This window comes from Acanthopagrus latus, chromosome 12 (assembly GCF_904848185.1).
Source record: "Acanthopagrus latus isolate v.2019 chromosome 12, fAcaLat1.1, whole genome shotgun sequence".
Classification (NCBI taxonomy): Eukaryota; Metazoa; Chordata; class Actinopteri; order Spariformes; family Sparidae; genus Acanthopagrus; species Acanthopagrus latus.
In genome coordinates this window covers 6,818,938-6,839,678 of record NC_051050.1, presented here as the reverse complement: position 1 = coordinate 6,839,678, position 20,741 = coordinate 6,818,938, and the positions used below count along the sequence as shown (strand labels likewise).

The 20,741-nt window shown below is 43.5% G+C and overlaps 1 protein-coding gene across 1 annotated transcript in view; it reads right to left on the bottom strand.

Annotated features, from left to right (window-relative positions):
* Nucleotides 1–20,741, bottom strand: part of igsf9a (immunoglobulin superfamily, member 9a) — a 62,443-nt gene that overhangs the window by 41,100 nt on the left and 602 nt on the right. Inside the window, exons 2-3 of the mRNA XM_037116833.1 lie at nt 7,662–7,747; nt 7,297–7,497 (exon numbers count right to left, since the gene is read on the bottom strand). Coding sequence (XP_036972728.1) covers nt 7,297–7,497; nt 7,662–7,713 — 253 coding nt within the window. The 5' untranslated portion in view covers nt 7,714–7,747. The remainder of the gene's footprint in view (nt 1–7,296; nt 7,498–7,661; nt 7,748–20,741) is intronic.

Below are 20,741 nucleotides of genomic sequence, written 5' to 3'. Positions count from 1 at the left end.
TTTACTTTTCCAAGCTGCCAAAGGGGACTAAATCCATAGGGGGGGAGAGAGAGTAGGGAGGGTTTAAAGCCGAGCAAAACACACATCAGCATACACTCGGGGGATTAGCGCATTTCAAAATCCTACCCTTTGACCCCTGGCAGTTTTTTTTCCCTCGCCTGCTCTCATGTTTACTGGCAGTGTTGATATAGGTCACTACAGCACCTCGGAGGGAAGGTTGTGCCGAGGACTGGGATGCTGTGGGACCAACCGCGTGTAATCAGATAAGAGGGACAGGGGAAAGGCGGGGGTGGAGGTGAAGTCAGGGAGCGTGAACTAACGCCACTCCCGTTGCCTGTTTTGAAAAATGCATGACTGCGAGAGATTTCAAATCAAGGTAAATTGAGTGTGCGGCCAGATGAGAGGTAGAGCGGGGGGAGGGGAGGGGAGTCAGAGTCTCTCAGCGGCTGCAGCGAGTTCTGAGCATGCAAACAAATGAAAGAGCGTAGTCAATCAGGTGAAGTTAACTTGGACATGTTCATGTTAAAGAACAACAACGTTTCCCTTCTGCTTTGTTCAGTCTCAAGTCAGTCTGAGGTAATGATAACTAACAGTTATGTATATGGAGGTCAGTCCCAAACAAATATGACTTTTGTGTTGAATAAGAATCAGTTTCAATGGTTCATTCGGAAAATAAAAGGATTATTTATTTTTTAAAGCATTTATTCATTTATTCAAGCGTGCAGCAGTAAATGCAGCAGCGCTGCTATCTGTATCACTAACTAGTATTGAATTTCATTTATTTTTCCGCTGATTCAATTTGCCAGTGTATTTATTTGCTAATAGAATCTGCGCCCTTGTAAAGATCGGCCCGTCACTTTATTTATTTTCTTGTGCATGTCCCAACTAATAGAAATCTTAATGCTAGTTAACGCAGCATTAGTTGCAGTCTGACTTTGTGGCAACTGTTTCAGGGTGCAGAGCCTCTCCTGTTTCCATGCCCCCAAAGCCGGGGGAATAAAGAAATGGATTTCCCTGTTTGCTGTGGAGGAGTTTCAGCGAACCTGCTCACAGCCCTGACCTCAGCCCCATCCAGCTCCAACACCTGTGGGATGAACTGGAATGCCCATTGTGAGTCAGACCTCGTTAACGCTGGACTTCACAGCTCCTGTGCCCTGCAGTCAGGTACCGGTGGAGTCCCTCCAACCACAAGAGTCGGGGGATGTTTGTCATTGGCAGCAGACCAAAGTGTTTTTTTGTTTTGTTTTGTTTTGTTTTTTATGTTTTCGGAACAAGGAATCCAACAATCGGACGTGGGTGAAAAAGTTCAGCATCCACAAACTTTTGGCAAATTGGAGGAGATACGGCTTCAATCAATTTTCAATCTTTTTCAATTTTCATTTGCGCACCGGTCAGAGAAGACATCAAAAACACACATTCAGATTTCTGTTCCAGCAGTGTATGCAAATGAGTGCGTATTTAATTAAAAATGCCTGATTTACATATGTAATCATGAAGTATCAGAAAGCTTGTCACACAAAAGTCAGCAAGCGATCATCTGGGGAGTTTCATGGTGATATCAGTTGGTTACTATTTCATTTTTTTCACCCTGTTCACCTGTAGTGTCTTCTCTGATAAATTCCCTTCAGTGAAATGTTGCATTGTGGGTAATTTAGGCACCAGGCTTTAAAAAAGGAAGAATAAGTACCGCTCTATCTATTTGGATGAAATGTTTTTAAACTGCCGATAGTAAGGGCCAACAGTGTTGTAGGAGTGCAATGCTAGACCAGCTTTTAAAAACTTGGTGCCTTTATTACCCACAATGCAACTTATCCCCTGACATCACTTGGGTTCATTTTTCAGATTACATGCAGCTTATTCTTGAGCCACAAAAGGCTTTATACTACTGTGTTCACATATGCAGTAGTACTCCCAACGACCTGTAGACACACTTTAATGAGTTAAATGGATGGAGTTACCCTTTAATAAAACTGCTCTGATATTTAGCATTTTTCCCATCACTGGTATCTGTGTCTTTAGTGTCCACTTGCTGATAAAGCAAATAAAAAAACAATACTTCAGCAGCACCGCTCTCTGTCTGTGCTCACAACTCCAACACAACGCCATCCGATTGGCTGCATGTCATGCATAAAAAAAAGCCCATCTGCAAGTATCCGTAACTCAAGTCATCGGATACATAGAGAGAAATGGAAATACTCAAGTACTTTAAAACTGTACTAGTTAAAAGTAACGTACTAGTAAATTGTACATCCTGTCACTAGTTATGTTATTACTACAGATGTACGAGATCAGCTCCTGATCTGATTATGGGTCAGTATCAGTATTAGTCCTGTCTGAAAACAGTCAGTCGATCCATTGTTGAGAGTTTACAGGCATCCAAATAAATAAATACAAAAGTCTTCCCTGTGCTGGTGTTTCTCCAACATTTAGTCGTTAAGCATCTACTCTCCTGCTATAAATTAGCTTCAGTATAGCTGCTGTAAGTGACTAAAAACTGACGTCAAGATCTGCTGGAACAGAAACTAAAATGATGCCACAGACGATGAGGCAGGTAACCAGATACGGGTGCTACGGCAGGGACTGAAAACGACACTGTCAACAGGTAGAAGCCCCACCTCCCCCACCAACACTCACTCCATCACCACCACCACCACCAGCTCTTCCTCCGCCTCGTGCTGCCTTCCCTGCTCCACCTCCCCTCTGCTCACTGAATCCTTTAAATCAGCCAAAGAGCAGCTTTTCTGACTGGCCCGAGCTCAGTTTGTCTCCTGCACACACCGCTGACCGCTGCATTCATGTGCCAAACTGTTTCCAACTGAAGCCTGCCCACCCCCCACCCCCACCCATCCCTAGAGGCTCCGTCCCTTCAATACACTCTCAGGTGACAGAAACACTAAACCATTCAGCGATGTCAGAAATACAGCCCTCTCAGATGAGAGGGTTGAAAACAGTAAAGACTCAGACGCAGCTGTCATTATCTTTCTTAAGGTATTCGCTTTCAGAACGAAAATGTAAAAAATAGTCTGCATTCAGCTGAAATACCAATTAAAAACCTTTGTGGGGCGTCATCTGAGGAGATCAAACTTCAGGCTTAAGATCCTTTTTAATTGATTGGCTATGTAATGATCTCACACACACACAAAAAAACATGTTGCGTCTGATCCTTCCCTTTGTTATACACTCTGTTAAACCTTGATTTGACCATGTTTGCTTTGATTCCTGTTCAGGTTTATGTCAGTGAAAAGCAGTGATGCCAAAACAGTGAACTTTGGTATGACACATTTACAAAATCAACAATGACAGATTGGAGATATCTTACAAAACAAAGAAGTGGGCCCTTCGCTGACAATGGAACACTTGTTGTGTGTGTTTCATTCAGAGTGAAAGGCACTCTGGAAATATTGATTTTCTCTCTTCCGGAATGAACACGTAACATTTTGGGAATTAAGTTTTTAAATGATAAAACAAATCGTCTTCAGGGTGGAATCAATGGAGGGGGAAGGGAAGTGTCTTGTTTGGTTGGACAGGCCTCCGCGTGGAAAAATGATATAAATTCAATACCATTTTCGCGCGACGCCGACATTTTATGTCCCTGAGAATGTGGTACCGACGGGCACAGAGCCCACATCTTTCTCGGAGAGATGCCGTCAGCTCTTGGCAGGCTCGCGCCAAGTCGTTCGGGTTTCGGTTGGAGAAAGGAGGCAGATGAGGTTTCACTCCGCGCTGCTCGTTGCTCTATTAAAGCTCGGCCGCGTGATGGTTTGAAATCTGAATTTAGGAGCTTTCTCCCAGTCAAAAAGAAAAAAAAAAAAAAAAAGCAGAGCCGCCTCGCTTCTTTAGAACGGATGTGAATAATCCCACCACAAACTCTCATGTTTGTCCACACGGGGAAGGAAGCACATTAGCCGTGTTAGCGGTGTGTAATGTGTTACGCCTGCACACAGCCTGCTCCTGCTGATTGTGATGGGATTTACATGCGAACAGTGTATTTATACAGCTGTATTTTTATGGAGTCAGCAGCTGTATGGCTGCTGAGGGACGTTCTCTGTCCTCTTCACAGAGCAGACACTAATCCTCTGATCTTTACTGCTCTATTACAACAAATACATTTAAACCCTTTTAGCTCTTAACACTCTCGGGGGAGCAATCGCAAGGAAATCTAATGTATCTGACACCCGGTGGGGCTGCAAAAGAGCTCGAACACAAAGAATATTAATGGAGGAGGTGACCTGCAATCAGTGAAGTTCAAGTTTTATCCTCTTAAGGTGGCGATGAGGGAGGAACGGCGGCAGAAAGTGAGCCTCGGCAGCCGAGGGAGTCACGTACGAATCCCAACCACCGAGCAACAGTTGGACTCCTTGAAGGGTCTTGAAGCAAAAACCGTTGCGACACTGTAGAACGTTCACGGCCCGGGGAGGTGAAATCCACACCGGGGGGGTTCCACCTCCGAAGCGTTACTTTCCCATGCTGCACCTGTTACCTTCACACCGGCCAGTACCTGTGAGAAAAGCCTGAGCTCGGCATCAGATGGGACAAAGCACCTTTTTCAGGCCTTTTGTGTGCGCTAAGAACAGCAGCTCTTCTGTTTGTCACCGGAGAGCGTGTGATTAGCGTGCCCGTCCTTTTTCAAGCAGGTGCTCACTTACGAGTGCTGGGAAGTGCAATTCATGAGCCAAAGGGCACGCAAACTTTAGGGTTTTCCACCGACAGTATCGCCCAAGTCCCCCTCTGAGACTAACACCCGGCGTGATGAAGTGTGACACTAGCGGCGCGTTGAAGGATCGTCCTCGGAGCCAGCCACAAAAGGCTACTGTCTTTTATGAGCCCGGGCTGGAATTAAAGTCTGCCCCGCTCCCACTTACGATAATTCATCAGCCAAGGTTCACCCTGACTTTATTGCTATGTAAATGTCTGTATCGTATTTCCTGCTCGCTCAGGGGGTTAGACGAGGGAGTGGCATCCGACTCAAATGAGAAAGGCCCTGGCTCAGCTGAATAGAGGCTCCGATCCTTCGACAAATACACACCTAAGAGCGATGATTAGTGCTCTTTACTGTGTGTCAGTACAACCAATAAACCCACCGACACCAAAGGGTTTTCCTACATTGTAATAAAACGGCGGCCTGAAGGATGAGGCTGGCAATGTCCCGAGCTTTAAGGGCGAATCAACAATAAACCGACCCTCCGAACAGGCCTTTTTATCTCTGGCCCAAATTCTGACTCAGAGGTCACTGGGCAAACGTCGTCAGACCATATTCTCGTGGCGGCCATCTCGCGCAAGGTGGGAAGCTCGTATGCCAATATACTCCAATATAACTCTGGTGCTGCCGTGTTCCAGGTGGCGAATGGTATAAATGTACAGAAGCTGGCACAAGCATTTCACAACTCCCTGACTGATTAGCTGAAGTCAAAAATAAACGTATACATTGTGAACGAACGCTGTCACGCCCGTCTGACAGCCCGTGACGAGGAGGAAACAATGGACAGGCGATGCGGCTGTGCCACCCGTCATGTTTTTTTGACTTTGCTCTGAAGCTCAGACGTCTCCTCTCTCCTTGTGTCTCGTCCACGCCTCCTCCAATCGCATCCCGCGTGACGGGACCGAGGAACGGAGTCGAGAATAGGCAAACAGAAAGGAGAAGGGGGGGGATCGGGCCTGGTTTTTTTCACACGCTGGATCTTCCCATATCCTGCAAACTGGACATTAAGGTTCCCACATCTTAGGTCGTTTGTCTTTGATTAATGTGATTCATTCTCTGTCGGTTGACCAATGTGGTTTCTCATTTCCCCCACCACTTTCTTTATCTCCTGTGAAGTATTGTTCAAACATTGGTGAAACTGGAAAATTTTACCAATGCCATGCCGCCTGGGAGTATCTCATGTTGTATTAGCCTCTTCCAGCGATTTGTTGAAGCCCGCGATGGCTCCAAAAAAATGTTTAAAACTCCATCAAACAGAAATATTCTGGATGGCTTGTGAACCACTTTTCTACAAAGCAACTAAAATTCAGTCTGGCACATTTGGTATCTTTGGAAAAAAACTTTGGGATCTCCACTAGAATTTCAAGTGGAGATCTGTGGGTTTGAACAATGTTTAGCCCCACAGGACAAGATTGAAATGAATGATGCAACAGCAGGTAAGTAGGGCTTAAGAGGTTGAAATCTCTAATTGTTTCACAAATGTTGATTCTATCTGCCGGTACTGAAGCTGCTGAAAATAACTGACAAGTGGTAGTTAGCTGTCTGCTATCTGCTCCCACCTGAATGTTAAACAGTAAGAATTTCATTTCGCTCTTTGAAGTGGGATCCTCGCTCCTGCTCGGGCAGTTTCTTTCTCAAAGTGCACTTTGGTCAAAACTACTCACGGTTGCTCCAACAGAAATTCACAATATTCTTTGGAAAAGGTCGGGAGGTTGAATTTCTCTGCAGGCGGCTCTATGGAAAAGAAAACGACTGTGACAAAAGAAAGATCTGAGCCACCCAGACATGCTTTCCTTTTGTCCACACCAGTCCCATTGTTTGTGACTTTAAAGGATAACAGGAGCTACATACAGGTATTCGCGGTCCATTGAGGATCTCTTTTCCTCACAGGCTCTCTTTGTTCTCGAGGCTGTGGGCAGCGGGTGAACAATAGGCGGTGATGCAATGTGAGAGTTTCAGCTCTTTTTAAAAAAAAGTAGCTCCCATCGAGGCTGCTCTGAAAAGGCCATTAAGGCGTGGTGCTGAATATACTCGGAGACACAGATACCGGTTACAATCTCTTAGCAGACGGTAATTGGGAGTGTATTCGCCCTGTGCAAATATATGTTTGACCAATTCAATCATTTGTTTCAGTGGACGTTCAGGTTTAAAATAGAGAAAACCTCATCAATTTGGTCCAACAGCACCCAGTCCTGTATGGTAAACGACTACCTCAACGTCCAAGTCCAGGACAATATATAAAACAGAATGTGATCATTTCTTTATCCCTTCTGACATGTACTCAACTGAAAACAGAACATAGACAATATATTTTTAATTTTTTCCTCATCAACTTCATTGATTTTTGCCAATATCTGCTTATTCTGAATTTGATGCCAGCAAACGAGTTGACCCAGGAGCAACAGCAGACTGGGAAAGTTGTGGAATGCTCCAAAAAATACCTCCACAGGTAAACATAGGCTGATTGGTAACAGGTGACAGTGTGACGATTGGGTGCGATCGGGGAATATCATCGTTCACAAGCAATGATGGGGCAACGTTTAACCTTACAATGTTCAGTTGGATGATGCGTCATGTTCGTATTCGTAGAAGCTCACCTTCATATTGTGGATGGACACGAGGCGCATAGGATCCGAATTTGATCAGGACGGGGATTTCAAGTCCCTGCCGAACCCACTCCACCACATGCAGGGACGCCGGGGACACAGCTGCCGGATCTGATGGAGGAAAGCTACACTCCAGCTCCACCACACCTCCGGCCTTTCCACGCACGTCCGACCTCACGCCTTTAGTGGCCACTGTTGGGTTTGTCAGACGCAAAGTGACAAAATACTTTCAGTTAGTTAACAGTTATGTTTGATAAGGTAAAACATTATGACCAATGGTGTGCACATATCATAGAAAAGATAAGCAGAAAGTACAGCGGGATGCAAATATCTTGTCACACTGTGGAGATACTTACAAAACAGGCAAACCACAGTGAAAGTCTGCAAATATGATCTGGATGACCCCATATCTGTCACTCACACAACCTGCAGCATGTTCAATCTGTTGGCAAAAGAGACACAATTGTCACAATCACATTACTTCCTTGGCTGCGTGCAAGAAGACAGCCATCTGTGACAGATTTCCAAACTAAAAGGGCTACAGCAGGGCTGCCGCTTCTGTCATAAGGAGCGCTCAGTTTTTTTTTTTTGTTTTTTTTTTTTTTATACAGCTTTCCAATAACTGGAATTCATCCCATATCATTACACAAATGGGCAAGGCTGCCTCCGCTGCCAGAAAACTCCCTGGCCCCCTATATCCTTTTCTGAAAGTAAATGTCATAAATGTCACATAAATCTTTGGAGAGTCACGTGCGGAGCGACATCTAAGTGTTTTATTTAGAACACATCAATGAAGATGTTTGGCTGGAGGAGCCGGGAGACTCAGCACTCAAGGACGCAGATAAGCTGAGCTGATGGGAGCGCGTGGGCCGCATCAGGCATCAAGGAGTGCAACTTAATGTCAGGACGCTGGCGACCGATTCGATCCCGTCAAAGCCACCCCTGGCTGCGTTTTATCAGAATGTGTCAACCGGAGTGAAGAAGCCAACATGATAGGCCAGATTTAAGATGCACACAGACATGAAAAAGTCATCTATCATTTTCACCATCAATCACCCGCTATGGTAGAAGCCACAAACGTGTGTGAAACTTCTCCTTACATGATTAAAGGTCCTGTAATAACCTCATGTCCGGGTTCATGCTCACATTTTGGGTGCATACCAGAAGAAGTTTAAATGCTTAAATGTTCCATAAAAAGATATTATTTTTCTCTCATACTGTTCATTGCTGCAGCGCCTCGATTCACCCGCTGTCTGAGTGCTCCTCGCTGCTCTTATTGGTCAGCTTACACAGGCCTGAGCACGCACCGCCCACTGTGTTCCTGACTCACGACATCACGATTTCACAGAGGTTCTGACGGGCTCTCCGTGGCACAGTTTCTAAATACAAGCTTTATTTCTTCTTGCATTCAGCAATATGAAACTTTGACATAATTTATTTACAATTTGGAACCTTTAAATGACTCACATGCTGGTGCAACCGCTTCTCTTCTACATGCGTGCTGATATCACACGGACAGGAAATGGGCTGACATCCGCTCTGCATCCACACACACCAGTCCAGCCTTGCTTGCTTTAGCCCACATCTACACTATCACATAAAGTTAATGACTGTATGCCCACGTAGAAGAGTATGACTAATTTTTGGTGGCAACGCCTCAAACAAGCGCTGCATGCTCGACTTCACATGTCTACACACACACACACACGCAGGCAAACAACAAGAAGCGTGCCAGATAAGAGCAGAGAACTGGGTCCCCGCTCCATGAACAAACAACTCTGACACTGTGTGTGCTGAAAACATTTTTCAGATTCTTTATCCAAAGTGAAACTAGGTGCCCACTGCATTCAGTTGTTAAGTATTTAACTGAAACACAAAGCAGCACACATTAGAGTCACAAAGCCATTTAATGTCTGCTACACAGTTTTATTAACCTCAAAGGGGATGTCAAAAATGAAACCCAAGTCATGATCGACTCACCCCGGTTTGGATGAAAAGTCAGGTGAAGTTTTGTGGTCCACAAAAGATTTCTGAAGCGTCACAAAAAATTTGGAGGGGGGGGGGGGCAAATGGCTCCATACAGCTCGTCCTGCCGTAATCCAATGAAAATACAATTGTATGTGGACCCACTACAGACAGCTTATGGAGGAATGTGGAATGTGTGCTTTTAGCGGAGCGGCTACAGTGAAGTCTTAATAAAGTGTGTAAAAATCATCTTCCACTCAATTTGAGATCTCAGAGATTTAGATTATGCCAGATGGAGCCAATTTATCCTTTTTTCAAATGTTTTTTTGCAATTTCCTGGAGGCTTTTTTTGGATTGTTTTTTCATGGTTTAAAACAAGTTCCCTTCTACTTCAGTGTTGAGGAGAATGCTGCACCTCTGTTTGGCTGTGAAGCTCCAGAAATGTTCTGTGAATGGCGAAAAACTTCAAAAACCACTTCACACTGACATTTGGGAGACTATATAATTTCATTTTTGAAAATCATTTTTGGGTAAACCTGTCCTTAAAAAAAGACTGAATATTAAGAAATGGTGTACGAATGCAAAATGAAAAAAATGTTATGGCCTTCCCTCAAAGTTAGAATAGCAGTACGGCTATCAAAACATAATCCATTATAAGCACAGTACATATCATTTTACATTTGTATATGCTGATTTGCTTGTATATGGTGAGTTTTGTATCTTCCCTGAAAAATGACTTTGGTTTTAACATGGAAGTCTGAAATGTAGTGGACTGGTGTAAAAGTAAAGTTCTCTGAAACAGCACTCAAGTAAATGTACCAACACTTTTAATTAACTGGTTGAAAATACTGATGCGATAAAGTCTGTGATTGAAAACGTGAGTGTGGCGTCGATGGGTGATTTTATTCCTCAGTGTGAAGACACAACTCGGGTAAAGTAGCCAACCAGCGAGAGGGAAGTGAAATGATGGCAGACATGAAACAGCTCCAATGAAAGCTCATACAGGTACCAGCGATAAACAAGAGGCCCACAACATTGTGGTGGAAACTCACTCAGTGTTTGTGATGAGATCTCTCATTGAAATTGGAAGTTACAGTTTGACTGACAGCACGCGGCTTGTATTATTTCAGGCTGTTGTAATATAACAGTAATTTCTTGAATGCTACCTCGCACAAAATGCGATGTCAACGTTGGCACATAGAGTGCAATACAAACTCAACTATAATGGAAATGTGTTCTTGGCATCGTGTCTATAGAACGCTTCAACATTAAGATGCGATATATTACAGGCAAAGAGAACAGGTAATAACATCTGAGACGTTTATCGCTTCAAATCTACACATACGGCCAAACAGGTAGTATAGTTATAGTGTTGAGAGCTGCAACGAGTCGATGAATCAGAGTTGTTGAATATGAAATCGTTTAAAGTAGAACCTATTATGTGTTTTAGTTTTTCCGGTTTTGAAGTGTTTTATATAGGAAAGTTTAAAACGTCAAGGTCACACCAATGAGCGCTCCTCTCTCCCACAGAAAATACTGAGTGTGAATGAGTCGTCCGGCCTCTAAGTCTATAACTTTGTGACATCACACCAGGTCACCATGTCACACAGTTGCATCATTTTATGACTTGCTTCTAGTTCACGTAACAATGAATTTAGCACAGCTGCTCTGTTGGTGTTAGCGGTGCTGGCTCAGGTGTGTGTGAGCTGACCAATCAAAGGAGACTGGTTATTAAAGTGGGGGTCTTAAAGAAACAGGAGCAAAACAAATGAGTGTTTATGACAGCAAGAATACAGTGCTGCTGTACTGAACAGTATGGGAAAACTGTTTTTGTGTAGTGCTATTTAACTCTTTTTAGTGACAATTTTGGCTATATAGTTCTGTATCTTTGAACTGTATATTTCTGGATAAACAATGTTCTATATTTGTACTTTTTGCATTTTTGCAAACATGGATGTAAACACGTGGTCTTTAAGTGCATCAAAAACTCATGTTATCTTTTGCAAAGTGCTATTCCACGTATCAACGGGCTCTGTCTCTGTGTTTACAGGCCTAACAAAACTTACATAATGCTTCTTTAAAGCATGCAAACCTATTCTAGAATTAACCCAAAATAAAATGATGTGCCTGAACATTTGTCTCTAGAAATTAATTTAGTGTTTGATTGGTTATGTTAAATCAATTTAAAGAAAGACAAATGTCCAAATTTCCAATTTTAGCTTCTCAAATGTGAATATTTATCCTTGTTTCCTTTACACGTGTACAACAGGAAGATGAAAAACTTTGAGGACTTTGGACAACAGACTATTTTTCCCAATTATCTGACAATAATAGACTAAACAGAATAATCAATAATGACAGTAATTGTTCTTTGCAGCCCTGACAGAGTGGTTTGAATATGGGACACAGTAAGAGCTATTAAAACATCCATTTGTTTCTTATGCATACTTCCTGCCTATCTATGGAAACATATATGTGTTTATAACCTTCACGATCGAGGTCCACTGTAAATAAGAAAGGTCAGCGATGAATGATGTCATCCTCGGTGACTATAAGCAGCGAACCAGCCCTCATCCCAGCAGCACAGGCCACATCCATAAGGCTTTTTATGGGCTTTTTCATTTTCAAGGCAGGGGCAAAGTCTGCACCGGTGAAAAACAATTACGCCGGCTGTCAACAGCTGCAGCGCCTTGTTCCAACATACTCACATGCTTCAGCAAACAGCGCGGCGTACACAGATTCTCCACAAAATCAAAGTGAAAGTCAAAAAAATAAAATCCTCAATCTGCGCTGCGTCTGCTGATCACTACCTGGTGGAACATCAACAGACGCCTGTCAGGCTCCTGTCTTCTGCCCTTCACCCATGTGGCTTCATGCAACGCGGCACAACAGAGTTCGGCTGAACTTACTACATTTATTATCATTAATTAGCTGCCGAACGCTTGCTGAGACAGAGGTGAAACTTCCGCCGTTGTGATTTTGCTGCTTCTCATCCTCACACAGTGGGCGAGTGTGACAGACACACTCACACACATGCACAAATTAAGACTGCCTGTTGCCATGACTGAGCCAGCAGCCTCTCATCCCTGTTAGCCAGATAATTAACAGATGCTCGGCATCTTCTCCTCATTCTTCACCGACTGCCTCTTGTTAACTCATATGAATAGAGAGATGATAAGATCTGAATACCCTGTAATGATGTTCATCATGTCACTAATTAAAAAATATAACCAGACACTTCTGCTCCGCATTTGCCATCCCAATACGGACAGCTACAGATGAATAAAAACGTTGTTTATGCTTTTATTGCTCTAATAAGGTGAGACGCATTTGATGCGCCTGGCATTGGAACAACAATGATAAAAAAAAGAAGTCTGTTATCGTGAGAAAGGGAGCCCGCAAATTGTGGCAAACGCAGCGAGAGGAAAGATGAGAGGCAGAAAAAGGAACCTTGTTAAGCCGCGGGACATTTCGTGTCATTAAATCCGCGCCGAAAAAAAGAGACTCACAGAGCTGCCAAACAAAGTGCCCTGCGCAGGTGAAACGTTCCGCCATGGTAACGCCGACGGTCTCCAGACACTTCCCCCTCCAGACTCACCACCCTGCCTTCCTCTGTCACTGCACAGGAAATGCATAAACACAAGCGCGGTGACAGCACAGCACTCTGGAAAATGTTTAAAGCTATAATAAATGGGCCGCTGGCGCACAATGGAAAGTGGCCCGTCTCGCACAGATTTATCAGCTGACAGAAATAGAAATGTCAGTGACAGGCGTGCTGTTGGAATTCTGTGTTGTTGCCGTTTTAATCTACACGTGGGGGGAAAAAAATGGGGAGCAGCTGATTAATCGTGACCGAGCCACGGCAACAGATTTATCAGCCGCTCTGCCTCCTCTTAATCCGGCGCACTTGAAGCCAAAAAGATAAAGGAGCTTCTATGCATTTGTTTTTCCCCCATCAAATGCCATTTCGTTTACACCAGCGCTGCTGTGGTGCATGTCTGTCTGCGTCTGTGCCTATTCTCAAAACACCCTCCTTCATAATGTCCCAAGTATTGATTTGGACAGCTGCTGGTTCTGTGTTCTTCAGGGAAAGTGAAGCACAGGGTATTTGCTCAGTGGGTCGGGATGGGTTTTCGGAGCTGTTTGTATCTGCCAGCAGGCTTAATTGGACATTAACCTCTGGCCGGAGTGAGAGTAAAGGAGGGGAAACAAAGTCAAACGCTTAATGGGCTTTGACCTAGAGGGGATAAACAAATTAATTTAGAAAACTTCACGGAAAAATAGTGCTTTTAACTTAGGCTCGCAAAAAAAAAAGTCTACTCCACAGATTCGAAAACACTATGAGACTCACAAAGGAGCAAACTGATCTCTTCTCAGCATGCACTGTCAAAACAGCAAACCTGCCGCCTACATTACCCATGATGCAACCACACCGCCTCCCAGCAGCTCCGTTTGATAACTGGGGTTGTCGAGGCTATAGAGCAACCCTATATTTGCAAAACTCTCACTGTCCAAGATGCGTATTTGTCATATTGTGCTCAGTGTTCAGATCAATTAGTCTTTACAGTGTGATGATGGTGTGGTTAAGATCTGGTAAGGGTTAGGCACAAAAACACTTGGTCGGTGTGAGAGAAAGATTGTGATCTGGGTGAAAATTAGCACTCCACACCAAGATCTTTCACAGCACATTTGGGTGTGTTGTGCCACTTGTGGCCAATGCAGCCTTGTGTTGCTAGCCTCAAATAGAGACGAGGAGTGGACTACATACACTATAATGCCAAAAGTATTTGCTCACTCTGTTGACTCACATATAAACTAAAGTGATATCCCATTCTTAATCCATGGGGACGTTGGTCCACCTTTTGCAGCTACAACAGCTTCAACTCTTGTGGGAAGGCTTTCTACAAGGCTGAGGAGTGTTTTTATGGGAATATTTGACCATTCCTCTAGAAGCGCATTTGTGAGGTCACACACTGATGTTGGACAAGAAAGCCTGGCTCTCAGTCTCTACGCTAATTCATCCCAAAGGTGTTCTGTCGGGTTGAGGTCAGGACTCTGTGCAGGCCAGTCAAGTTTATCCACACCAAACTCTCTCATCCATGTCTTTGTGGACCTTGCTTTGTGCACTGGTGCACAGTCATGTTGGAACCAAACATCTCTTGGTAAGCTGATGCATCAGAGTTCCTTTCACCGAAACTAAGGGGCCCAGCTCCTGAAAAACAACCCCACACCACAATCCCCCCCACCAAACTTTAACTTGGCACAATGCAGTCAGACAAGTACCGTCCTCCTGGCAACCCCCAAACCCAGACTCGTCCATCAGATTGCCAGATGGAGAAGTGCGATTCGTCACTCCAGAGAATGCGTCTCCACTGCTCTAGAGTCCAGTGCCGGCGTGCTTTACACCACTTCATCCAACGCTTTGCATTGCACTTGCTGATGTACAGCTTGGATGCAGCTGCTGGGCCATGGAAACCCATTCCATGAAGCTCTCTATACACTGCTCCTGAGCTAATCTGAAGGCCACATGAAGTTTGGAGGTCTGTATCGATTGACTCTGCAGAAATCTCTGTGCACTCTGTGCCTCGGCATCTCCTGACCCCACTCCGTCATTTTACGAGGCCTACCACTTTGTGGCTGAGTATATATCTATATATATATATATCTATATCTATATCTATATCTATATATCTATATCTATATCTATATATATATATATATATATATATATCTATTTATATATATCTATATCTATCTATATATCTATATCTATCTATATATCTATATCTATATATATATATATATATATATATATATATATATATATATATATATATATATATAAAAAATATTTAGGAGCAAGGAAATTTCACAACTGGACTTGCTGCACAGATGGCATCCTATCCTATCACAGTACCACGCTGGAATTCACTGAGCTCCTGAGAACGACCCATTCTTTCACAAATGTTTGTGGAAACAGTCTGCATGCCTAGGTGCTGGCTTTTATACACCGGTGGACATGGACGTGATTGGAATACCTGATTTCCAGATGTTTTGCTTTAGTTCTCATTTTGAAATCTGTAGTCCTCAGCCTCAACTGACGCTGACACAGGTAGGGCCGGGTTTCGTTACACAAATTCTGATTCAGGTTCAGATACCTATACTTTCGCTCCAATAGCGGGTCATGAACGACACTTCTTTGATACACGTGGTGAGCCCTGTCTCCGGCCAGCACAATTAGAGCTTGGCACGACAAGCACGCTACATGCCTGTTGGCTTACTCAGAGGCAAATCAGTCAGTGCCACAGCATATAAGTTCAATGCCCGGCCCTGAATTCACACAGATTTCACACAGCTTCCTCTGGAGCTTTACACAGCTTTGGACTTGTGTTTCCCTTCAACTTGACTGAGCCGAGATGTCGACTCGAGTCAGGCTTACGGGGCCCCTACACTGAGTAATTGAGCTGTCCCAATAAACAGTTGTGACAGCTGTGAGGGAACTGTGGTGAAAACTTCAGCCGGTGCTGAACGGTCCCAGAAACCACAGCGTGACACTTCAACCAGAAGTGACTGCCGCTGAGACTCATGTTGACTGCTCGACCAATCAGAAGTCAGCATGTCATGACAAAGAACACCGACATGACACGCTAAGTGCCCACATGGATGCATACATTTTATATCACATCGGCATGAATATATGATGAAGCTTTGAAAGAAAACACATTGTGCTGTTGTTAAGCTGATGTCTTCATGTCGATAATGTTGTCTGACCAACACTCCTCCACTCAGAGATATTTATTCAAAATCTCCCCATCTGAGAAGTTTAAAGCAGAGTGTGTTTTGCAAGTTTGCTTGATAAATTACCTACACTACTAAACAATCATAAAAAAATAATTACATTATTTTCTGTGGACTGCCTAATAAATCAACTGACTAATGGTTTTAGCTCTGCTGTACAGTCCTCACTACAGAAAGTCACTCAGACTGTTACTGCACAGTGTATCTGGGCCTTGTTATGACTGAGAGACTAGATTAACTTTGGACCTTGCTCCCTACGGACTTGAACTGAGACTTGAAATCAAAAAATGTCAAGTCAACCGAGAGGAGGTTTGACCTGTTAAAAGTCCCAGAGCAATAAAAAGTAAGCAAGGCAGCGACACACGCTGACAGCCTGAGGTTTAATTAAGCGTCTGCATTAAAAAGGTACTAAAATTAAATCTAGCAATATCAGACTTGACTTGGCTTGAAATTTACTTGTGAAGTTGTTGAGACTAAACCTGGACTTATTCCAATCAACTTCATGTGCACCATATTCTGATCACACACGTGTTTCCTCGTTGCCACATTTTCACAGATTTTTAAAACCGCTCTGTCCTTTGAAAACTCTCGTCAGGTTGCTGATTGCCTGCTGATTGCCTCTCACAGCTGAAAAATGCCGCTCATTGGCATTCAACAAGCTCTAACTCACCTCTGCCGCAGTAATTGTTATTGTGATTTAGTTACCTCAGAGCTTAAGCTCTTCTCCACGAGGTGCTTACATTATTTTGTCCTCCCGCCTGCAAGTGTACATTTTATTTTTCCACGCGGCTCGCACACTGCTCAGAAAAAGCCCATTTTCGTATTCTAATGCAAGCTTCCCATCACAATGGAAACCCTCTGCGTGGCTCGGTTTGATGTGCACTTAAGAGAAAATAGGACGGATTGAAAAGGTGGGAGGAAAAAAGAGAAAGGGAAAAAATAAAGAGGTCTCCTCTGTGTGGGTATTGCATCTCTGTGCTCTGATTGCAAACATCAGGTATCTTTTCTATGAATCACAGAGCAGGCAGGCAAATCCAGATGAAAGCCGCAATCTTTGTGTTTCTGTAATCCATGAAATATACTTCAGTCATATAAAGAAAAGATAAGGCCTTGGGTTGAGGGCACAGATAGGGCAAAGTCAGTGTTTTGCAAATATTAAATGCGTCTTCTGTCTAAGCTATAAAGTCCCAAACATAAAACTGCTGCCATTTAACGCCACTTCAATTATTCAAATAGACTGACATCACATTTCATTTCCTTTATTTGTCTTTTTAATTAATTTGAGATTGTTTTTTTTTAACTGAATGTTTTGCACGTAGCCATCTGCTGTTTGTCGATAACAGCAGAGTCTTTACATCTCAGTCCGATAATCTGAGGTATCATCTGTTGTCTGTCTGCTTGTCTTCACTGCCAAAGCAGCACCTTTTCCCTACAGCTACCAACAATGCGATTGGCCGCTGACGAACTGATTCAAAGCATATCTGTTGTTGGAAAGAAATGGGGAGATTTTACGGCATGAGATCACTCCACAGACAAGAAGTCTTACTGTCCCTGATTCTGTAATGGTCATTAGACTCCTGACTCGACCGTACACCTCGTTAAAAGTTTGGATTTCCTTGACAGCAAAAACCACTGGAACTCAATATCTGGAAGGCAACCCTGTCACAGGAGTAAATGCTGGAAATATGCATTCATGCAAGCCATGGATATGTAAAAACCTTACATTTTGATATGTTGAAGTCGAGGTTTCTTTGCGTGACACTCACTTGGTTAGGGTCAGGAAAAGATTATAGTTGGAGTCAAGGGCTGGACGGTTTTGTTGTCACAAACGTGTCACAAAATTGTCCTGACCTCTCGTAGTTTCACACTTACTAAGCCTCTTGCTCGGCAGCCATCTCTCACGCCATCACCATCCCCTCCACCTCCTGACGTGAAAGTCAGGGGGGTGTCGGTGGAGTTCAGCAAGGCGAGAAGGGCTGCCGAGCCAGTGACCTCAAGATGCTTTCAACACGTGTGGGCATGGAAACCCACTGGATACACTGTTGCACTCTGCTGTCAGAGTCTGGAGTTACTTTGCGCAAGGCGCCCAATAAAATTCACTACTGTGATATGCATGGCATCCTGGGTATTGTTGTTTATGATGGAATATTGGGAATTTGCTGGATGCTGCTGTTCACACAGCTGCAGCATTGCAACTGTAGCTGAAAAAGAGACTTTAAGGTGTAAAAGAAAAGTGTTGGTAAAATGTTTTATATGCTCACATAGCATCATTTTTTAATTATGTCTGGTGTGACACACTATCCAGCTGTGTAAATAATTTAATGAAAATCATGGAGAGAAATAAGAAAAGGTACGGTAGAGTAGCAAGTAGAAAACTGATATTCTTAATGAGACCTTGGGACAGCTCTCGCTTGTGTTTGTGACAACCAAAGCAGGTATTTTAAGACTCAATCAGTTCTGAAGTGTTTTTTTGTGGCTTAACTTCACCACGCCACAGGCACAGCGTTGCCACGGCATCAAATTTGAACACTGAGCCTAAATAAAGAAAGAGCTGCAGCACAAAGAAAAGTAAGGTTCCATCATAGCCATGGTTTGCAGTAATGTACACTAGCTTGAGTGATGGCTGACAGCCATACAGTTCAAATCCCAGGCCATCGTAACATCGGGATTTAAAAGGCTCCAGCCTGAGAGCACCTTTATATTGCGCGTCTCCTAAGAGTTGCAGTAGAGCAACAGCTGTTGTCGTTTGTGATATGTGGAGAGATGTATGTTGCTGCTCAGGGAACTAACATTATACCTCCATGTGCCGCTAATTATTTGCTTATTAAACGAGCTGTGTTCCTTTTCCCACCTCCCACCACCTCCCTGTTTCTCTCAGCCAACAAAGTTAAGTGACAGACGTGCAGGGTGAGACAGCACTCCTCTGGCTGATCTGAAGTGGGTGGAGCTTAATTCAAAAAAAGGCGATCTCACTGACCTTTGCACCAATCAGCAACATTTGAATCCGAACCTGAACCCGACTGTGTTTTGAGTGTTTAACTCCCAGCAGAGAATACCTCCAGATGTCGACGCGCTTTCTATCTTGCCCCAGTCATACTATCAGTGTTGTAAAAGCAACGACTTTAACTTTTTAAAGGTCATTACCGGTGCGTTCAATATTAATGCCAGTTTTAACTACGTCCTCAGTTGTTGGTTTCCCATCACGTCTTTAGGCACACAGACTTTCAAGACATGGATAATTCATCACAGCGATCACAATGTCTCCTTTCATGTCCCTCAAAGTTACATTATTGTCAAGTTGCGAGTCGGCGAGTTAATCTCCTCTCAGATGGATTCAAAATCAACACAGCAGCAAGGCTTTCCCATCATGAGAAATGCAAGCGGGGGAAAGAGCATGCAAAAACACTGGTGAGGGCTTATTAGTGTTTTGCATGTACTTCAGCCTGCTTTTAATATCAGATCTGAAGTGTCTACAACAGTCGTATATTTCCAGGTGATGTCATTCAAGTCCGTGTCCTTCATCGAAAAGTACTTAAAATGAGTTTCCATCCACCGCCTCCCTCTGACGTGCCCATCTGGCACTTTAACAGACTCAATTACACCAGGAATAGAATGTGAAATGATTAAATGAGTCTGGGGAAGCTACGAGAGTATTTCTCCCATAATCTGGGAAATAAAGACGAACACTGATGTCAATACAAAGCGAGCAGCAGAAAAAAAAAAAAAAAGAAAAGAAAAAAAAAAAACGATTTCGTATTCTGGCTCCGGCTCAGATATTGCACCGCGGTAAAGTTTCATAAGGAGCACGATGTAGTTGTGGTGGAAGAAATCTCAATGAGGAGAGACAGATCTTCACTGGCTGATTTTCATGGCCATGTATTCAAAACCTCTCTGTTTCCATGACTGAATAAACTGAATAGACAAACTGACCTTAAAGGCCAACATAGTTTCATACTGTTTTACTTTGTTTACGTGTGGCGGACCCTGCCACCTTTATAGTGTCAAGCAGTGTTCTGGGCACCTTGTTTTCATTTAGGTTATTCAGTTATGGAAAAAATAAACAATTCTGAGTTTGAGTTCTCTTCCTCTGAATTTCTCTAAACAACACAGCGCCCCTTTAAGTTACAGTAATCATGTAAGAACTCATATCCATCTCATCAACAGGATATAGAATGATATAAAGATTGAGCCATGAACAGAATAATTAATTAAGCATAATTAAGCATTTTAAAGCCCTGGATATGATATGACAGCATGTGTTTGACAGCACAGTGGCAGATATTCCAGTTTGTCTGCCTTTGGCCTGCTTTTACCACAGCTGTAAAGAGGTCAGAGCGATGGTACAGAGGTCATCAGCCATGAGAGCACAATTAAAACTGTAAAAGCCAGAAGAGAACAACACACAGAGCTCACAGCCTATGAATGATTAACATAGCACGTCTGTGTGTGTGTGTGTGTGTGTGTGTGTGTGTGTGTGTGTGTGTGTGTGTGTGTGTGTGTGTGTGTGTGTGTGTGTGTGTGTACGCCTGGTTCGCCTCGGTTCAAGGCTCCACAAACTTTTTTCAACGTTTCTCACTCTCTCCCATTTTTTTTTTCCACATTACAACAAGAAAGGCCCCCGTAGAAAAACTTCATTACCGGCGTTTAAATGCATGACACAGTTCAGAGCGCTG